This window comes from Euprymna scolopes, chromosome 34 (genome assembly GCF_053919585.1).
Source record: "Euprymna scolopes isolate OS-2025 chromosome 34, ASM5391958v1, whole genome shotgun sequence".
NCBI classification, from domain to species: Eukaryota; Metazoa; Mollusca; class Cephalopoda; order Sepiida; family Sepiolidae; genus Euprymna; species Euprymna scolopes.
The window spans coordinates 25,304,748-25,325,302 of record NC_136515.1 but is presented as its reverse complement, the minus strand read 5'-3'; the positions used below and the strand labels follow the sequence as shown (position 1 = coordinate 25,325,302).

At 35.9% G+C, this 20,555-nt stretch overlaps 1 protein-coding gene across 3 annotated transcripts in view; it reads right to left on the bottom strand.

Moving 5' to 3' along the window:
* Positions 1-14,631, bottom strand: part of LOC145259142 (neuronal membrane glycoprotein M6-a-like) — a 79,730-nt gene extending 65,099 nt beyond the window's left edge. Inside the window, exon 1 of one of the 3 annotated variants that reach the window (XM_080116840.1) lies at positions 14,468-14,631. In XM_080116840.1, coding sequence (XP_079972966.1) covers positions 14,468-14,471 — 4 coding nt within the window. In that variant the 5' untranslated portion in view covers positions 14,472-14,631. The remainder of the gene's footprint in view (positions 1-14,467) is intronic. The other 2 variants (XM_080116841.1, XM_080116842.1) reach the window with 2 other exon arrangements.
* Between the last annotated feature and the right edge of the window lie 5,924 nt (positions 14,632-20,555).

The following is a 20,555-nucleotide window of genomic DNA, read 5'->3' as shown; positions in this document are numbered from 1 at the left end:
AAGTTAACTAAATAATTAGCTAAGAGAATGTTAGTCTCTCTCTCTCTCTTTGGTGTGAGTCAATTCTCTCCAAAAATAAAATGTCAAAAAAGTGTCACTAACATGGAAAGAAAAGAAAGAAGGCATAGAATTAAAGTATGTCCCATGCAGATGAGTCCCATAGAAAAGACATGATAAAAGCCTCATGTCTACATTACCATGTATAAGACTTTCTTATTGAAAACGTAACTGAAACGGAGTAGGAAGGAAATTCCAAAGGCTGTTAGTTTGAAGAAAAGAAACTATTAGAGTAGAAAACGTTTCAGCATCTAGGGATCTCTATAGTAAAGGGATAGAATTCTGCTGACAGATTGGTTATTTGAGGAGTATTTACATCAAGAGGGTTACAGAGCAACAAGTTCATTGAATCACATTTCATTGAAATACTTGTACAGGGGTTCAACATTGTGACGATAGGACAGGGTTTTGAGCTTGGTGGTTGAGCTTCGTGGTTTAATAAATGACTTTTATTTAACAATAAAAATAAACGATTACCAAAAATTTACTTTTTTATATAGAAATAAAGAGGTAAATTAAGACATTAAATAAGAATAAACATTAAAGGACAATAAGTATATGCAGTAAATATAGCGATACGCTACAACAGAACACCAACCACTCTAATTTAGTTTTTTTAAGGGTAATCAAGGTCACTGACAACAAATCTGATAATAAAACCCGTCACAAATTTACCGTTTACATGGTATTAACCCCTGAACCCAGGGACTATTTTCCGCCATTTTACAGATTCCGTTTACGCTATGCGCGAGGGCGCGGTAACATAAACGACGGCTGTTGAATGTGCTTTCACATAGCAAACTGCCTTTTCACATGGCATACGAATCTTTTGTGGAACATTTAAAATTATATGAGAAAGAAGAAAAGCACTCCAAGTGGGGGAATGGGGGTAATGTCAGAAAGATATTTTTTTTTTCCAGAACATAGAATTTTCAAACATTTTTTTTTCATTGGTGGACAATTTAAAATTCCAAGAAAAAGTTGTCTAAAACAAAATTTTTTAGAAATACATTATAGTACTTTTTAAGAGAATTTTTTTTTTTTTGTCTTACGTAGTTTTTAATGCATTTTAAACAAAGTTTTTATGAGCGGTTTCCAAAAACATAAGCACCAAACATTTTTATGTTTTTCGTATATAACTTTTCTTTCTACAGAGAAACAAACATCACATATATAGATATTTTATATATAGAAAATAAAATACATTTTTATAAAGAAAAGAAGAAATAAATGTTTGAAGAGTTTCTAATTGTTTTTTAAAGGAAAATGGGTGAAAGTCAAAATTAGCATAAACAAAAATAAAAAAGCTTTAGCATGTACGCACCTCTCATGGAATGTTGTAGATCGAAACACAGTGAAATGTTATTTGGTGCTAGTGCACTTATTGATCAATGCTATTTTAAATAGTACTTTCAAGTTTAATTAAAGTTTTATGATACCTGTTCTTATTAAATTGTTAAGTGAAAGTACAGAATAGGTACACAACACCCTCTCGTGCCCATGTTAAGAATGGCTTTCTAAATAATGTCATAATTTCAACACGGCTCAAGTACATGAGTTTCTTTTATTTTCTTGAATAAAATAAAAACTACTCAAGAACACTACTTTTTTTGTTTTAATAATTATGTTTTTATTAAAAAATAAAAATTTCAATTGTTCAAAACATGTTTTTTTCCCCAAAGCTTATTGGGATTTTTTTTTTTTTTCATTACCATATTTTTCATGAACATGCTCTAAAAATGTTTCAAATTTTCATGTTATAAGCCTCTCTATACATCGACACGAGACCATTTCATTTCTGCTACTGATCCCGATATGAATTTCAGTCTTCTTTTAATATGAGAATGTATTTCAGTCTTTTAATACGAGACCAGTAGGCTTCGATATTGTTGGTTCAAACATCAGTAAGCGGATCCACAAAATTTTGTGAATGGTTTATAGTCCCATGAACATAATTAAACTTGAAAATAATATTTAAAAATAGTGCAGATTTTAACAAATTTTCCTGTTAATAATTATATAAACGCCGGCAAAAAAAAAAAAAAATGACAGATTTTGTACATAATTATACTGTCAATACTTTGGTGGTTAAAAATAGAACACAAGCTTAGATTTTGTACATAATTATACTGTCAATACTTTGGTGGTTAAATTCTTGCCTGAGCAACATTTGGTATACTTCCGTCTCCAGCAAACATTTGCAATGTCAAGGTAAATCCTGTCAAATGTATTTTTAATACTACAACTCTTGCCTTTTTGGGATGTTTCACCCTTTCTTGAAAAAGTTAAAACTTTACAGGATTTCTCTTCACCAACAGCCACATTTTTGGAGTCTATTGAATGATTATAGACTCTTCATCCCACACTGTAGATATTCTTGCTCTTTTAACTAAACTTTAAAAAAAACATAAAAAAAATGAAGCTATTATATTAAATGACTGTTACTTGAAAGTACATATCACAATAATCTAAATCTTTAAAACAAAATCATTCCCAGGTCAAACAAAATAAAAGGTCAGATCGGTTAGACAAAACAGAGATACGAATCAAGGTGACAAACGGCAGGTCACATTTTTTGAGCCAAGAAAAAACAAGAATTTTCAAATCAGTCTTTCTGTGGAAGCAGGAAGCAGATAAAAGACACTGCAGATAATGCTGTAAGAAACTCTGATAATCCCTAATTGCGAAATATTACCCAGGTATTTCTGTCTACATGTCACTCATTTCAGTTAAAAGTTAACTAAATAATTAGCTAAGAGAATGTTAGTCTCTCTCTCTCTCTTTGGTGTGAGTCAATTCTCTCCAAAAATAAAATGTCAAAAAAGTGTCACTAACATGGAAAGAAAAGAAAGAAGGCATAGAATTAAAGTATGTCCCATGCAGATGAGTCCCATAGAAAAGACATGATAAAAGCCTCATGTCTACATTACCATGTATAAGACTTTCTTATTGAAAACGTAACTGAAACGGAGTAGGAAGGGAATTCCAAAGGCTGTTAGTTTGAAGAAAAGAAGCCATTAGAGTAGAAAACGTTTCAGCATCTAGGGACCTCTATAGTAAAGGGGTAGAATTCTGCTGACAGATTGGTTATTTGAGGAGTATTTACATCAAGAGGGTTACAGAGCAACAAGTTCATTGAATCACATTTCATTGAAATACTTGTACAGGGGTTCAACATTGTGACGATGGGACAGGGTTTTGAGCTTGGTGGTTGAGCTTCGTGGTTTAATAAATGACTTTTATTTAACAATAAAAATAAACGATTACCAAAAATTTACTTTTTTATATAGAAATAAAGAGGTAAATTAAGACATTAAATAAGAATAAACATTAAAGGACAATAAGTATATGCAGTAAATATAGCGATACGCTACAACAGAACACCAACCACTCTAATTTAGTTTTTTTAAGGGTAATCAAGGTCACTGACAACAAATCTGATAATAAAACCCGTCACAAATTTACCGTTTACATGGTATTAACCCCTGAACCCAGGGACTATTTTCCGCCATTTTACAGATTCCGTTTACGCTATGCGCGAGGGCGCGGTAACATAAACGACGGCTGTTGAATGTGCTTTCACATAGCAAACTGCCTTTTCACATGGCATACGAATCTTTTGTGGAACATTTAAAATTATATGAGAAAGAAGAAAAGCACTCCAAGTGGGGGAATGGGGGTAATGTCAGAAAGATATTTTTTTTTTCCAGAACATAGAATTTTCAAACATTTTTTTTTCATTGGTGGACAATTTAAAATTCCAAGAAAAAGTTGTCTAAAACAAAATCTTTTAGAAATACATTATAGTACTTTTTAAGGGAATTTTTTTTTTTTTTTTTTTGTCTTACGTAGTTTTTAATGCATTTTAAACAAAGTTTTTATGAGCGGTTTCCAAAAACATAAGCACCAAACATTTTTATGTTTTTCGTTCTTTTTTTTGGTGGGGGGGGGGGGTCAATTAACAGGTGCTTCTGCAGTTTAATTAACCTTTTTTGATAAGTACCGTACCGACATTTACCGATTAGAATACCATTTAACATTTTTAGGAGATTTGACTGTTTTCTGTCAACGGGGTGTTGGCGTCCCAACACCTCCCCTGTTATGAAAAAAAATAAAAGAAAAAAATATCTTTCCGACATTACCCCCATTCCCCCACTTGGAGTACTTTTCTTCTTTTTCATATAATTTTAAATGTTCCACAAAAGATTCGTACGCCATGTGAAAAGGCAGTTTGCTACGTGAAGGCACATTCAACAGTCGTCGTTTATGTTACTGCATGCTCGCGCATAGCGTAAGATGGTGGAAAATAGTCCCTGGGTTCAGGGGTTAATACCATGCAAACGGTAAATTTGCGACGGGTTTTATTATCAGATTCGTTGTCAGCGACCTCGATTGCCTCTAAAAAAACAAATTAAAGTGATCAACGTTCTGTTGTAGCGTATTGCTATATTTACCGCATATAATTATATAATAAAAATAAATATAGAAATAAACCAATTTATTTAGATTTAAAAAATAACATTATTATTGTTAAAAATATTTTTTAAAAAGTCAAATAAATAAATAGGAATAATTTGAGACGATTGAATATAAAAGGCTAAAAATTTAATCAAAGATTTAGTTATTTTTAATTTCATTTAGAAATATGTGGAAAAAAATCAGTTAGCGATTGAAGCTGCAAAAAAAAATGTTAAATTTTAAAGAGTTATCGAAGATAAAGAGAAAATAAAACAAAAAAATGAATATCAAAAGATAAAACATGTTATTCCCCTTGAAATTTGATGTTATTGTATTTTTGTTGAATTAATCATGACTTACTTTTTCTTTACATTTTTTAATATATAAAATAACTCATGAAATTGATTGTTATTAATTTCATGGTGCATGTTTAATTCATGGTTAAAATATTTGTTTTGACTTTTATCTTCAATGAAAGAAATTTTACGAAAAAAAAAAAATCAAATCGTTTTTGAAATTCCCTTAATTGTATTTCCACTTTTTCGCTGTACCAAATTTTTTTGCTACACAAAAACTTTCGATTATATAATGGTATATTTCAAAACAACAATTCCATGGGAATCGGAATCGTACTTGGTATCAGAATTGTTAATCAACATTTTCCTGGAATCGGAAAAAATTTAGGAATCGTCCCAACACTAGTGATTACCATAAAAAAAAAAAAAAAATGATTTTAAAAGTTAATGTTAGAATTCACAACTAGAATCTCACTGCAGCATCATGGGAAACATAAAATCCTTTTTTATTCAGATGAAATAACGTGTGGATGTTCGAACATCATTTTAATAAAGGGTGTGAACTTGAATTGTGTTTTTTCTTAGTTCCAGTAAAATTTGCATCAGATTAAAATCCGATTTAGGGAAAATTGTTCTTGCATAGTATTTAAACAGAAGGCATAAAAGGAACTCGAAACCTCTGCTATTATGAATTTATATTGTTAGTACTTCTCCTCTCGTAGAAAAATTTAAAGTACGGTTGTTGTTGTTGTTGCGAAGAACGGCTTTCGGAATGGTCACCGGCAACATTCCCATGTTAAGAACAGCTTTCAGAATAAACACACCATTTTTTAGTGTGGGTGACTGTCAAAATATTTGCCACAAATTTAACCTTGATAGTCGCTGTCAAGATCCCCACGCTACAAAGAAGTTAAGGGGGTGGCAGTGGCAGTCAGATATTATTAGATTTGATCCTTGCCCGTGCATACTCATCTGGTGGCCAGTGATATAAAGTGGATAATACAGGCTTTGTATTGGGAAAATACTTGTATCCAACAAACATAAATCAGATTTTCTTAATCAGCATAGTGGAAAACCTATAAAAGTCGTCATTTTAAAGGAAGTGTGTAGGTGGATCTAAGGTAAAAAATTTCTCAAAAAAAGCTCCAACCTCCCCTCGTAAAAATAGTAAAGTACTGTCGTTGTTGCCGCCGCCGCCGCCGTCAACCCCCAAGCTCTTCATGGTAAGAACTGCTTTCGGAACGGACACCTCCAAACTCTTCATATTAAGAACGGCTTTCGGAACAAACCCTCCCTAACCTCCTACATCCCCATATTAAAAACAGCTCTTGCAATAGACACCCCATCCTGTGAGTGGGGAGAGATTTGTTCAAATTTTCATGTCATAATGTAGGACGCTGAAACCAAAAATTCAAAAAAAAAAAAATATGTCTTGTTTACTAAGATTCCTTCATATTGTCATCTCATAGTTTAGGACGCTGAAACCATACATTAAAAAAAAAAGAAAGTTATTCTTGCTTACTAATATTCGTTTATGTAGTCATAGTTTAGGATGCTGAAACCAGATATTAAAAAAAGTTTGTTTTGCTTACTAAGAATCGTTCATTATGTCATCTCATAATTTAGAATGCGGAGACCAAACATTGAAAAAAAAAAAAAAAAAAAAAAAAAAAAAAAAGCTTGTCTCATATATTAAGATTCATTCTTATAATCTAGGATGCTTACGAGGCTAAAACCAACAAACTACCAGTATTTTTAATAGATGAAAACATTTAAGAAAGAAGATTTGGCAACTTATTTTGAAAGTGTTATTACAAATACTTTTTGGTAAGGAAAAAGTAACTGATACGGTAAGGTAATATAAACATTTATCGTAAACCTCTTGAAAATGCGATGATAATGTGTGTAGTTAAATGTGAGGGTGTAATTAAGACAAATTATGATTATAAGAGTTCTAGAATATTTTTATTTGGTTTAATATTCAGAAAAATATTGATTTGTTTAGAGGTAGAGGCCATGTTAATGAAGATGTGAAGAGTTCGTTTTTAGTATGAATGTGTGCAATCCGAAATAACAGATTTTTACGTTTTCAGACAATGAGAATACCTGGAATGTAAGTGGGGAGAAATCATTTTTTCGAATAGGGAGTGCAAAGATCGTTGTATGTCTATCAGTGATTGATGCAGTTAATAAGGGTGTCAGGGCAATATATTTATATCGTGTATATTTTTATCCAGTCTTCACTGGGGGCGGTGGGAGTACTTTGGGGTAGTGGGAAAAATACGAACTACTTCATCTAAATATGTTGTTGGTCATGATGATGGTGCTTGTAAGATGTAATGTAAGATTCTATTATAACGAATGAATGTGGCTGTAACGGCGTGCAAAAATTACATAAAATGTTGGGTAATAGTTTAAACATAATAAATTTGTATGTGGCATCTGTTAGTGCAAACCTACTGTAAATTGGTCCAGAGGGGAATTTCTGAAATCAAAATATTATATATATAAGAAAATCATTTTATGGATAAGTAAAATGAGTCTGTTTCATCTGCCATTTTGAAAAAAAAAAAAAAGGGTGCATGTTAAGAGAGACCTGAAAAATCGATTTTTTAAATATGCAGTTTTAAGCAAAAACAACACTACTTACTTGTCATGTCAAAAATAGTAAGATATCGAAAAATTGCAAAACTTCATTAAGTAGAACACTATGCAAGAACAAGTTTGAGTTTTTAGTAAAAAAAAAAAAAAAAAAAAGTCTATCGCTAATAAAACAAAAACCTGAGCCATTAAAGTGGCAAAAGGGGAGATAAGTATGTTCCCTGTATTTGCAATCTTCAAGGCGTTCACATTTAGGAAAAATATCATTTCCTCCAATTCAATGAATTTTCGTAATCTTTGCATATATTACTATTTTCGACATGACAATTAAGTTGTTTTTGCTTAAAACAACTTTATTTTTTTTCAAATCGATCTGTCGACTATCTTCCAAGCACCAAAAAAATTTAATTTTCCGCAAATAAGTAGTTTTCTGGATATTAAGCAATGTCATTTCTTATGTTATTGCTGGTGACTACCTTGATACGTGCGAGTTGGTAATAAAAATAAATTTTGTTTTCGAGTTCCAGTTCGGTATTTCAGTCTGATGAACGCAGACGACTTTTTTAGTGATGATTTGGCCAGGGTATTCCGATAGTAACATTTACCCAGATTTTTATTTTTGTTGAGGAATTCCAGACAAACGAGTAATTTTATAGAATCATTTCCTGTTAGAATTCGCCTGGTCTCCAATCATGTAATTTTAAAAAAAAATGTTATGGTTAGAAATCACAGTGGCGATGGTCCCGGGCGTTCAATCATATCCAAACTCTCCCTTTCTGGTAATTAGGACTTAGCGCTCGTGTTTTGGGGCATGTACAATCAAGAAGCTGGCCAGAGATCACTAGACCTCCTGCACGCCACTTGTTCTTAGGCCATTCAAAACCCCATAAAACCACCAGATTTGGAGACGGGAGTGGTTCTATAAAAGTTATTCATTTAATTATTAAAAAACTGAAATTAAACTTATATTGTTTTAAATGACCATTAGTTTCAATTTAGCACAGAACAACTGGCTGGAAGACGAGGTCTCACATCAATATAACTAAGAAAAGATTATCTTGAACTTTTCAGCTTTAAGATTACTGCTATTAAAACATTATCTTAATCGAATTAGTTCTGGTTTTTGTTTTTTTTAACATTTTGATTTAATTAATAGAAATTAAACAAATATACTGGCATTTACACACCCAATAAATGTCACGGTAACATTTATTGGGTTGGTTTAGTATTTTTTTTAATTTTCTATTTTTGAGCTATTATCCAGGATCCAAAGATGTCGCCTGGCTCTCTCATGCCCTCTCATTCTACTTCTCACGTAACACTCGACACTATTCATTTTTTGAACTGAATAAACGCTTTAAAATAAGTTAAAACACTAAAAAATAAAAACTTTGTAGTACTTACCAACACAACAAACGCCCTCGTGTTTGTGCCTTGTATAGGCATGCGCGACAACAAAACTTGGGTTTTTATAAGCGGAAGTCTCGAGGTTGTCAGGAATCTACAGGCGCATGCGCAAGAGAAGGGATTGAGATAGTGGTATAAAGGCAGGTCGAGTGAGAAGGTTCTTGTTGTTGTCGTCATTGGACGTTACAGTGACGCGGGCGTTAGCAGGTGATTAAGAGGCGGTTTATTTTTGTGTGTCAAGTCGCGCACCTCGGTGAAGGTCATATAAATCGTTCACCCCGGTGAAGGTGAAGGTCATAAGCTATTTCGTCGATTTCATTTTGTCTCTTTTCCTGGACAACTATGGCTGGAGCAAAGTTTGATTTAAAACTGATACCCGAATTCGACGGATCCACTTCTGTTGTCGACTGGGTCCAAAGGCTTGAGCTGACCTGCAACCTCTGTGAAGTAAAGGGGGTGCATACCGTGATTCCCCTGAGATTGGCTGGAGGCGCCCTAAGTGTATATCAGCAACTGAGTGCTGTGGAGAAGGCTGATATTACCTGTATAAAAAATGCTTTATACAAGGCATTTGCCATGGATCCCTGTACGGCCTACGAAACATTTGCCACTAGGAAGCTCATGCCAGGAGAAACCGTGGACGTCTTCTTCGCGGAGCTGAAGAAACTTGCAGTTCTATTTGGCAATGGAGTGTCAGAGCAAACACTGGCGTATGCGTTTGTGGCCGGCCTTCCCACCCATGTTAAGCAACTGTTGAGGGCTTCCACCAGCATATCTGTAACGCCCATGGAACATTTGTTAGAACGCGCTCGAGCCATTATCAGAGATGAGGAGGACCTGAAGGAACCGGTTGTAATGATGGCGCAGGCAGCCAAGACTAATGCTGAAAAGAGTCCCAGTTTGAGACCCACGACCAATGGGAGATGTTTCTGCTGTGGCCAGCGAGGCCATATCGCAAGAAATTGTACTAACAAGGGGCGGGGGCGCCCGCGCTGTTTCCAATGTGGTAGCTATGGAAATTTATCCCAAAATTGTGCGGGAAATGCATCAGGGGGCAGGACGTCAGCGCCGCCCTGTTCCCCGGACAAGATTTAATTGAGGCGCAACCGACAATAAATGTGTACGTGGACCAAGTGCTTTGTTCAGCTCTTCTCGACTCCGGGTGCTCACACACCATCATGAGTGCCAAGTTGTGTCGAAACTGGACAAAGCAGAACATCAAAGTAACCACAATAGGTGGCAATACGCAAGCTTGCTGTGGAGCTGGAACTGTCAAAGTCCACACAGACTCTGGTGTGGCCGCAAACATTAATGTGCTGGTGATGCGAGGGGATTTGCTGGGATTCGATGTACTGTTGGGATATGATGCTATTAAGGCACTGGGAGGAGTGGTTATCGGAAGAGATGGGACTGTGCGATTTTTGGAAACCCCAGTGTGTGCTGCAGTTCACATTGATCGGCCTGATTTTAAGGTGGACTACAACCCTCACCAAAAAGCATGGACTGCATCGTGGAAGTGGACAGAAGGAAGGGCGCTAACCGAACTCAAGAATAGCATTGCAGAGTACTCGATACCCGACGAGGCCCGTAATGAATACGAGAAGGAACTTAAGGCATGGATCCAGGATGGATGGCTGATCCCCTACCCCAACAAGCTGGGACCACCCAAGGGTCTGATTCCCTTAATGGCGGTAGTCCAGCATAACAAATCAAAAGTTCGTCCGGTGCTGGACTATCGTGAACTCAATAGATACATTGAGACGTACACTGCCAATGCTGACGTGTGCGCCAGCAAGCTGAGAGAATGGCGCCAGAAGGGCTCCAATGTGTCTATAGTAGACTTGCGGAAGGCTTATTTGCAGGTGCGAGTGGATGAGACATTGTGGCCGTTGCAGACAGTGTGGTTCCGGGGTCAGAGATACTGCCTTACTCGGCTTGGCTTTGGGCTGAATGTGGCACCGCAAATCATGAAGACCATCGTAAATGCAGTGTTGTCCCAGGAAAAGACCACTGAGGACGCAACATCGGCCTATATTGATGATGTTTATGTCAATGAAGACGTACAATCTGCGTCGCACGTCAGAGAAAAGTTAGCTCAATTCGGGTTGGAGTGCAAAGATCCCGAACGTCTGAGGGATGGAGCACGGGTATTAGGATTGGACGTTTGCGGGAAAGATGGTACCTTACGATGGAGGCGTGGCAGTGAGATTCCAACCATCCCTGATGTTATTACGCGGCGGACTATCTTTTCCTTGTGTGGGAAACTTATTGGTCACTTACCAGCGTGTGGCTGGCTCCGAGCAGCTGTAGGCGTCATCAAACGCAGGGCAAGTTTAGTAACTACAGGTTGGGATGATGTATCTGATGATGCTCTTCTAACTCTGATGACGACAGAAACCCTAGAGAGAGTTAATAAGGGGGATCCTGCCCGTGGAGAATGGTGTGTCGATGGGGACACTGTGAATGTGTGGGTTGATGCTAGTTCTTTGGCATTGGGAGTGTTATTGGAGCAACGTGGAAATGTAATTGAAGACGCATGCTGGCTGCGACCCGTGAATGATGCTCAACACATCAACCTGGCGGAAATGGATGCTGTTGTGAAGGGTTTAAATCTGGCACTGCAATGGCAGTCGAAGAAGTTACACTTGTACACGGATTCTCTCTGCGTCTACCACTGGGTGTCCGACACTCTCTCGGGACGAACAAGAGTCCGTACTAAGGCAGCCAGTGAGATGTTAATTCGGCGGAGGCTAAACACCCTGAAGAGTCTGGTATCAGAATATGACCTGTCGGTGAGTGTAACCCTCGTGGCATCATACTGTAATCGTGCAGACCCGTGTGCCTCACAAATGGTATGAAGCTGTGAAGACAGGCGTGGAGTTCACTGCTCGATCTTGCGCAGTTGGCGCGATTAGCTCATGCCAAATATAAAGAATTCATGTGCAGAGTGGACATCCAGGTATCAAAAGAACTTTGTATTTTGCGAGGCGTGTGGACCCGGCAGTGACAAGGGCGGATGTCAGGCAGATCATCAAGCACTGTGAGGCATGCCAGTCTATCGATCCTGCACCTGAGCAATGGCAGAAGGGGCGATTGGAAGTTGAGCATGTGTGGCAACGATTAGCGATGGATATTACCCATTACAGTGGTAAGCCCTTTCTAACCCTTATCGACTGTGGACCCACTCGTTTTGCGGTGTGGCGGCAAATGACCAGGCAGGACTCAGCGAATGTTGTCCGCCAACTGTCATCTATCTTTTCTGAGCGAGGTGCGCCGGAAGAGATATTGACGGACAACGATGCTGCTTTTTGTAGCCACCAAGTTCGGCAGTTGTTGAATGAGTGGGGTGTCCGACTACGACTGCGATGTGCCATCAGGGAATGGCATTGCTGAGAGGAGCCATCGCAGCATCAAGAGAATTGCTGCCAGAAAGCAATGCACCATTACGGAGGCCACGTATTGATATAACATCACACCAAAGGATGGGAAGACACTAACAACAGCACCGGCCAATGCCATACACAAATACCGTGTTAGGATAAAGGGCATTGACACTGTCCAACCAATCGACGAGGAGAGTCATAACAAATACAAGGTAGGGGATCCAGTTTGGGTTAGACCCCCTGGAAACCGGTGCACCACCAAGTTCAAGCGAGGACGAATATCTGGAGTGGTCAGCCAGCAGTCGGTCCTTGTTGATGGAACCCCACGCCATGTGCGCGATCTTCGCCCGGCAACTACAGAGAGCGATGAATCATCAGATGATGAGCTGCTAATGAGTGAGGTCACCGAGCAAGAGAGTGGTAGTTGTAGTTCGTCTGATCAGGCAGGATCAGAACCAGAACCAGAACCTGAATCCAAGAGTGTAAATACCACCCTTCACAGAAGCCAACGAACTAAGAGGCCACCCCCGGAGTGCACTCTATGTGATCATCAGATCAGGGGGGAGTGTAGTACTTACCAACACAACTAACGCCGTCATGTTTGTGCCTTGTATAGGCATGCGCGACAACAAAACTTGGGTTTTTATAAGCGGAAGTCTCGAGGTTGTCAGGAATCTACAGGCGCATGCGCAAGAGAAGGGATTGAGATAGTGGTATAAAGGCAGGTCGAGTGAGAAGGTTCTTGTTGTTGTTGTTGTCGTCATTGGACGTTACAGTGACGCGTGCGTTAGCAGGTGATTAAGAGGCGGTTTATTTTTGTGTGTCAAGTCGCGCACCTCGGTGAAGGTCATATAAATCGTTCACCCCGGTGAAGGTGAAGGTCATAAACTTATCCAGCTAGGTAGAAGAGTAACGTAGCTTGCCTTTGATAACATTTATTTGTTCTATATATATTCTTTTTTGGTACTTTTACAGTTTAGTCAAGACATTAAAAAATGAAAATATCGAAAAAAGTTTAAACTGTATGTACCCGTTATAGAACGAAGTTCTCCGAAAAAAAATTTAACTTAATTTCATCAAGTTTGTTTTTGTTTTTTTTTTTACAGCGAAAAACACGTTCTTGTGAGAGCGCGTTGAAGGCAGCCATCTTGGATTTTAAAAAAAAATTGCTTGCATTTTAGAAATGCCAAAGGGAGATAATTCCAGTTAAAGCGCTGACACACCTCCATCTTTAATACTAGCTTTTCTTCCTAAAAATCGAACATTTTGCTCGGTATCATAACAAATTGTTTTTTTGCTGTAAAAAATAAATAAATAAACTACTTGATGAAATTAAGTGAAATTTTTTTTCTTCGTTCCATAACGGATACATACAATTTAAACTTTTTTCGATATTTTGATATTTAATGTCTTGACTAAACTGTACAAGTACCCATTTTTGTTTTTTACTTTTTCGTTTTGTTGTCCATAGTAAAAAAAAAATGCTCAATAATGTATATTGTATGTAATAGTATAGCTAAGTATTACGGTTTTGTTTGTCATTGTCTTGATTGAACAAAACTGAAAATACGGACCGTGCTGAAATAATAATCCATTATTAACATCAGGAAGGGATGACGTTTAGAACCATTCTGTACTTTCACCTAACAATTTAATAAACAAAACATCTCGTAAACATTAAATTTTACTTGAAAATCTTGTCTAAAAATACCATGGTCCGTATTCTGCATAAGTACGCCAAATTATTATAAAACTAGAACTAAATTGACTAGGATAATGTTGCTCCATTGGCAGCCATCGTTAAGTTGAAAAGTTCAAGATAAACCCACAAAAAATACGTGGATAATTTAATGAGTTTTCTGGGAATATATAAACACTTTTAAATTATTTCAGTTCAAATCAAGAATTAAAAAGGTGGAAGTCGTTAATAAACAAACTATCAGATAGTTTCGCCTTCCGTTTTCTTGTTTTATTTTAGCTTTTTTTGATCCTCAAAAAAGAATTCTCATGATTAAATAAAACTTGGATCTTTTTTTTGTAATAACTAAATATATATATAATACATTTAAATTATTAAAAAGATAACATTTTTGAGTGTCCATAGACAAAACCGTTACACACTGTGATACGCACGTAGGTACATCCGAGTTTAATTATATCAAGTCTTAAGGTTTACCTGCTTGACAGGTCGACACGATTTTTAACAAAAAAAAAAAAAACTATTAGAAAGGCTAGGAAAATTGATAACAGACCGATCGTACTCACCCATGTTTATGATGATAAGAATAAAAATAATAAAATTGTATTTTTCTGTCCAGTGTTATCAAAGGTCCAGCATGAAATTAAAGGGGCACTAGGCAGGGGGAGTTGAATTGTTGTTACACCTGAAATTAGTGGTGGCGACACCTGTTGTCAAGTGGTGAGAAAAGGCGAGAAGGGGACGGGGTGGCTAAGAAATAAACGGAGTTGGAGGAGTAGGAGAAACGGGGTGGAGTGACTAAAATAAATAATATACGAGGCCATAATCACTACATAAAGTTTGAAATGAAAAATATCCTTTTAAAAAAAGAGTAAACGTTTTGATTAACGTTCATAGCTAAATCACCACCACCCAAAAATATTCCACATTTTAGGCGGTTAAGTGTGATCACCCGGTGAAAAAAAAAAAAGAAAAAAATATATTTTAGAATTTAGAATGAGAGATCAGTTTCGTATATAAATTGTTTCTTATGTAGAATTCATCCTAATTTAAAAAGCAACGTCACGGAACGACTTATATTCCAAAAATCCGAAATAAACGATACAGGACCATAAAGAGTAGGAATACCAAATAGCCGATACAGGACCATAAATACCAAATAGCCGACAGGACCATAAATACCAAATAGCCGATACAGGACCATAAAGAGTAGGAATATAAAATTGAATGAAAACTGATTAAATAAAAATATTAATTTAAGTCAAATATGTATATGTTTGGATTTTTCATACTTTCCTGATCTTGTGTATTTTGGCCGATGTAACTTCCGACCTTCTCGAGATTCTGTACAAAATTTTTGCTATTCTTGGTGATTTTCCAAAATGGTCAACATTGCAAAAAAGGGTGAAAAAATATATATACATAACAAATAAATGTTACCAAAGGCAAGCTAAGTTACTCTTCTACCTACCTGGATAAGTTTTTTTTTTTATTATTTTAACTTATTTTAAAGTATTTCTTTTTAGTTAAAAATAGATAGTATAAATCCGGTCGAATTAGAATAAAAAAAACGATGGTCTCACTTGAGCCATAGGCGAGTGATTGGTAAGACTCGAGTAAGGTCGCTATATGCTTTTTCATTTTAACTCAACAAGTTTTACACTACCTTTACTTTTAACTAAAACAAAAACACTTTAAAATAGATAAAAACACTATAAACTTATCCAGATAGGTAGAAGAGTAATTTAGCTTGCCTTTGGTAACATTTATTTGTTGTGGGTTTATCTTTTCACTCTTTTTGTGCTTTGTAAGCTATTCTGGAAAATTAACAAACTCTTTATTTTATCCATGGAAGTAGCATGCTCTCAGTCCATCAGCCATGATTGGGTAGAAATAATTCGCAATTTTGTTCTTAGTATCGCCCGTACTGAAGATTGAACTTTCAACTTCCAAAATAGTGTCATTTAGAACTAAATTTTACTTTGTATTTATCTTTATTTTATTTCAGTGGTGGAAAAAGACACAGAAGACCTTACCACTGCTGAATAAACAGGCTTAAAAATATTTAAGCACACCACCTTTGTTCGAACATGTTTCCCCACACATATACACACCCACACGTATGCACGCACATACGCACACACACACACGCATATACACATCCTCATACACACACTCACATTCATGCGCATACACACACACGCTAACGTGCACACACACACACACACACACACACACCCGAGCTGTGAAGTCACTTCCTTTAAAGTGAAAACCAGACATGCGCACCCAGAACACTAACTCCAGTATAAAAGTCAACAAAACCTGTTAACTTCCCTTTTTCGTCTGGACCAGCGTTCGAGCTGCTTAATCGACGAACCAACCGCGTGTTTTAACGTCACTTTCCCTGCTACTGTAATGTGGGGCAAGCGCAAGCGCAAGCACACTTTATACGCTTTCTCTCTCCATGAACTGGATTGACTTTTCTCACTCTATCTCCCCTTCGCTTTTGGCCCATCGACACAGACATGTGCGCGACGCTCTACTGAGTTTAACCCTTTCTTTCTACAGACGGCTTGCCACTTCGCGTTTCTCTATTGCATTCCCCCTTTCTTTCCACATGCGTAATCGTCAACGGCTGAATGAACACGTGTACACCGAAGACTTTCATTTCTCAACAGAAAATAAACAACGTGTTTATTTTATTCCAGCATTTGAGTTCTTTGTTTTCTTCATTCAATTTGTTTCATTATTTTTTCTTGTAGCGAGTTAGGGTATTTTATATCCTGGTCCGCAACACCTTTGTCTGTGGAGAGTGAGAGGCTCTTTAGTACAGGTGGTAATATGTGTAGCAGTTACATAGAACTATTTTCTCTCATGAATCAATGTCCCCCTCTGAGTTCTTCGGCCACAGGCTGACCTATCAGCTAACAGGGCGCATTGATTCATCTGTTCCCTAAAGTCTTGAGGGCACGTCAGTCAGTCAGCACCGGGCCTTCAGCCAAGCAACACCTCTTCTCTCGTCTTCTGCCAGTTCCTGCTACCAATAAATATTTCACATTGTTACTGTTAAAAAGAAGTTTGTTGATCTTTTGTGCTGTGCTCTTTAAATATATTTTATTAGGTAAGTAAAACAATTACCTTTCCTAAATATGTCTGAACTTATGCAAAACAGGCTGTGTCTTGAGAATAGAGAAACTTATATGTTTCTACATTACAACTTAAAATTATTCAACTTTAAATATTGATGAAAGCAGAGCGCCAGGCAGCAAGAACAGAACAGGAAGTAGAGCAGCAGCAGGTGCAGAGCAGAAGTAACCACCACAGCATGCTCCAGTGGAAGCAGAACTTTAGTTTATAGTTATTCACTTAAAAATGGGAATTTGTACTTTGTAGTTTAGTAGTTTGTTTGCAATTTCTTTTCTCTTAACTAGTTATTTAATTATATTCTTTTAAGAATTGGAAAGAATACTTTGTATTCTGTAATTTAAAGCAAAAAAAGCTATAACAGCAACCAGACTCTTAACAAATGTAAATTTCAATTAGCAGTTACTGTGTAAATGTGTCAAAGCAATCTGATGAGTCACTTGGCATTGATAAAATAGTTAAAAAATAATAGGAAAGAGAAAAGTAATTAATTGATCGATTATCAATTAATCAACCAATTACCAATTAATCAGCAAAGTGACCAATAAAGCTGATTACCAATTACCTGCTAATTCATCAGTGCACCCCTACTTGTGACTACTATTCACCTAACTTTTTTACACAAACACATGTTTGTGCTTTTGGTCCCGCGGCCCTTCGACCCGGGTGACAAGATCAAAGTGTATTGACTGTATTTTTAACATGAATAAAAGATTTAATATCTCAAAGTGTAGTATCTGTTCTGGCAGATACTGTAAGCAAAGACCATATGTGGGGGAAACCCCACATATAAGACCTTGGTCAATGTAGGGGCAACCCTTCATACCAATTGTCACTATCCAGCTCCCCTACTCCCCGGAGAGTTAGTCCCCATTTCCCCTTCACTCCTCACATTAAAAATCGGCCTTGTGCCTAATTTGCTCGGTGGGGGAGCAAATAAATACCAACCCCACATATCAGACCTTGGTCAATGTAAGGGCAATCCTTCATACCAGTTGTCACTATCCAGCTCCCATTTCCCACCCATCAGGAGCTGGTCCCCTTTTTCCCTCCCCCCTCCCTCTCTCTCCACATTAAAAAACGGCCTTGTGCCTAATTTGCTCAGTGGGGAAACAAATAAATGCACACATGTTTGTGCTTTAAACATTTTCATTATTGAAAGTGGATTTTATATCTTTATCTCTTGTATAAAAATGTTTTGTTATAAAATTTCGTTTTTCTTGATTTTTTGCATATACAAAACTTTTTTTATATTTTAGGTAGCACTTCCTACCTGGCGACCCTTTTATTCTCTATGTATTCCTAGCATGCCTATATATATTCTTCATTTTATTTATCTTCTTTTATACTCCAATTTATATAAATTGTTGGTGCAGTTCTTGGCATTCTACCAAGAGCAGGGATCACACCACATATCTATGCATAACATGTCTCTTCTTTATAAATAAATCTTAGTTCCATGTTTTTGTTATTTTTTGACATGTATGGTGGTATTGTCAACCAACACACATCGATTCTTAGCAACTTCAACATATATTGAAAATTAATTAGCTTAATTAAAAAAAAAATACAAGAAAATCTTCAGGAAGAAAATCAGGTTTTATGAGTAAGTAAAAAAGGACTGTCTTATGTCACCATCTTGAAAATAAATAAGATCAGATAATTCCATAATAACTCAAACTTGAGAGGTCAGCCTTGTAATGCTATCGATTCACATAAATTATGTTAAATCATTTAAAGATGATTTTCTTTATAAAAATAAAACTATTTGATCAATTTATGTGATTGTTGGAATTTGACATTTCCGTTCCAAGATGGGTACATACTTCATAAATATTTTTCTTTAGCTTTGTTTTTTTTTTTTTAAATTAGGTTAAATTAAAACAAAAATTTATTAATTTACTTCCTTCCATTATACCGTACACAAAGTAAATAACTGATTTTTTGGTCCTTATTTAGAACGGGGAGGGGGGGGGGCTTTGCCCGGTTATAAAATACGCTTGTAAATATATTTTAATTTGTCTAGATTTTGTATATATTACTAGCGGAGGGACGCTCGGCTTTGTCCGATCGTAAAATATGCTTAAATATGATATTTTAATTTGTCCAGATTTCATATATATTATTATAGTTGTGATTTTAACAGTAAAAAAAAAGTATTTGGGTGCCATCAGCTAGAATCGAAACCGAAAGCAAAACTGTAGCATTCAAAGCTGGTGTTGCTTGTTACTACTGTACCAACATGACATGCATATGAACTAATTAAAAATAAACTGAGATGAACATACAAAATGTATAACGATTTTTTGTTCAATTTTAACCCATTTTTGACCCCTACAGAAAAATCTTTATGGTGTACGAATTCGTTACAGAATGAAGATGTAATATTCCAAAAATCATGAAAATTAATTAAAAGTATGTTTTTTTAAAGAAAATCATGTTTTACGGTTTTAAATGATTTTTAGAGTAAATTAGTAAATTGTATCCATAACGAAACTGATTTCACTTTCGATAGTTCGGACTGAGTTGTCTCCCTTTTTTATAAACTATGATGGTACTTGTACAGTTTAATCAAGACATTAAAAAATGAAAATATCGAGAAAAAAAAAAAAAAGGTTATATTGTACGTATACGTTATGGAACAAAGTTCTCCAAAAAAAAATGTCACTTAATTTCATCAAGTATTTTTTTTTATAGTGAAAAAACAATTTGTTATGATACTGAGCAAAAGGTTCGATTTTTAGGAAGAAAAGCTAGTATTAAAAGATGGAGAGGGAGTGTCGGCGCTTTAAATTGAGTTATCTCCCCATAGTGCGTTCAAAAAATTCCAAGATGGCTGACTTCAACGTGCTTTCATAAAAATGTGTTTTTCCGCTGTAAAAAAAAACTAGTTGATCAAATTAAGTGAAAAAAAATTTTTTTCAGAGATCTTCAGTCCAAAACAGATACGTACAATATAACCTTTTTTCGATATTTTCATTTTTTAATGCCTTGATTAAACTGTACAAGTGCCAATATGATGAATCAAAACACTATGTTTTGCTTAATCATAAAATTTTATCAATTTACTTAATTTTTGGAACATGACATGTTTGTTCCGTTATGAGTATGTACATCATAATAATTTGTCTGTATTTTATGTATTTTTGTTTTTTAATATATCAAATTCTAAATAAGAACTGTTTGTTTAAATATTTGTTTTGTTTTTTTTTTCTTCTTCTTGACAAATGGACACCTTTTTTTGCTTTCAAAAAGTTGGTAAATTTTCTTTCTGTAATGATTCCTTCTTTTTTGTGAGCTCAGCAAAAGAACATAAATATTTCTTTTCCTTTTTACAATATTTGTAGCGTAAAGAGATTTTTCTAATATACTTTGACCATTCGTTTTATTTGAATTCTTCAGGCTATTTTTCTCATCTTTTATTCACACTATGCCACTTCCAACCTTCTTCAGATGTACTGAGTCAAACTCGGGGATCTTCACAGAATTTCAAACAGAGCCCTTTATATA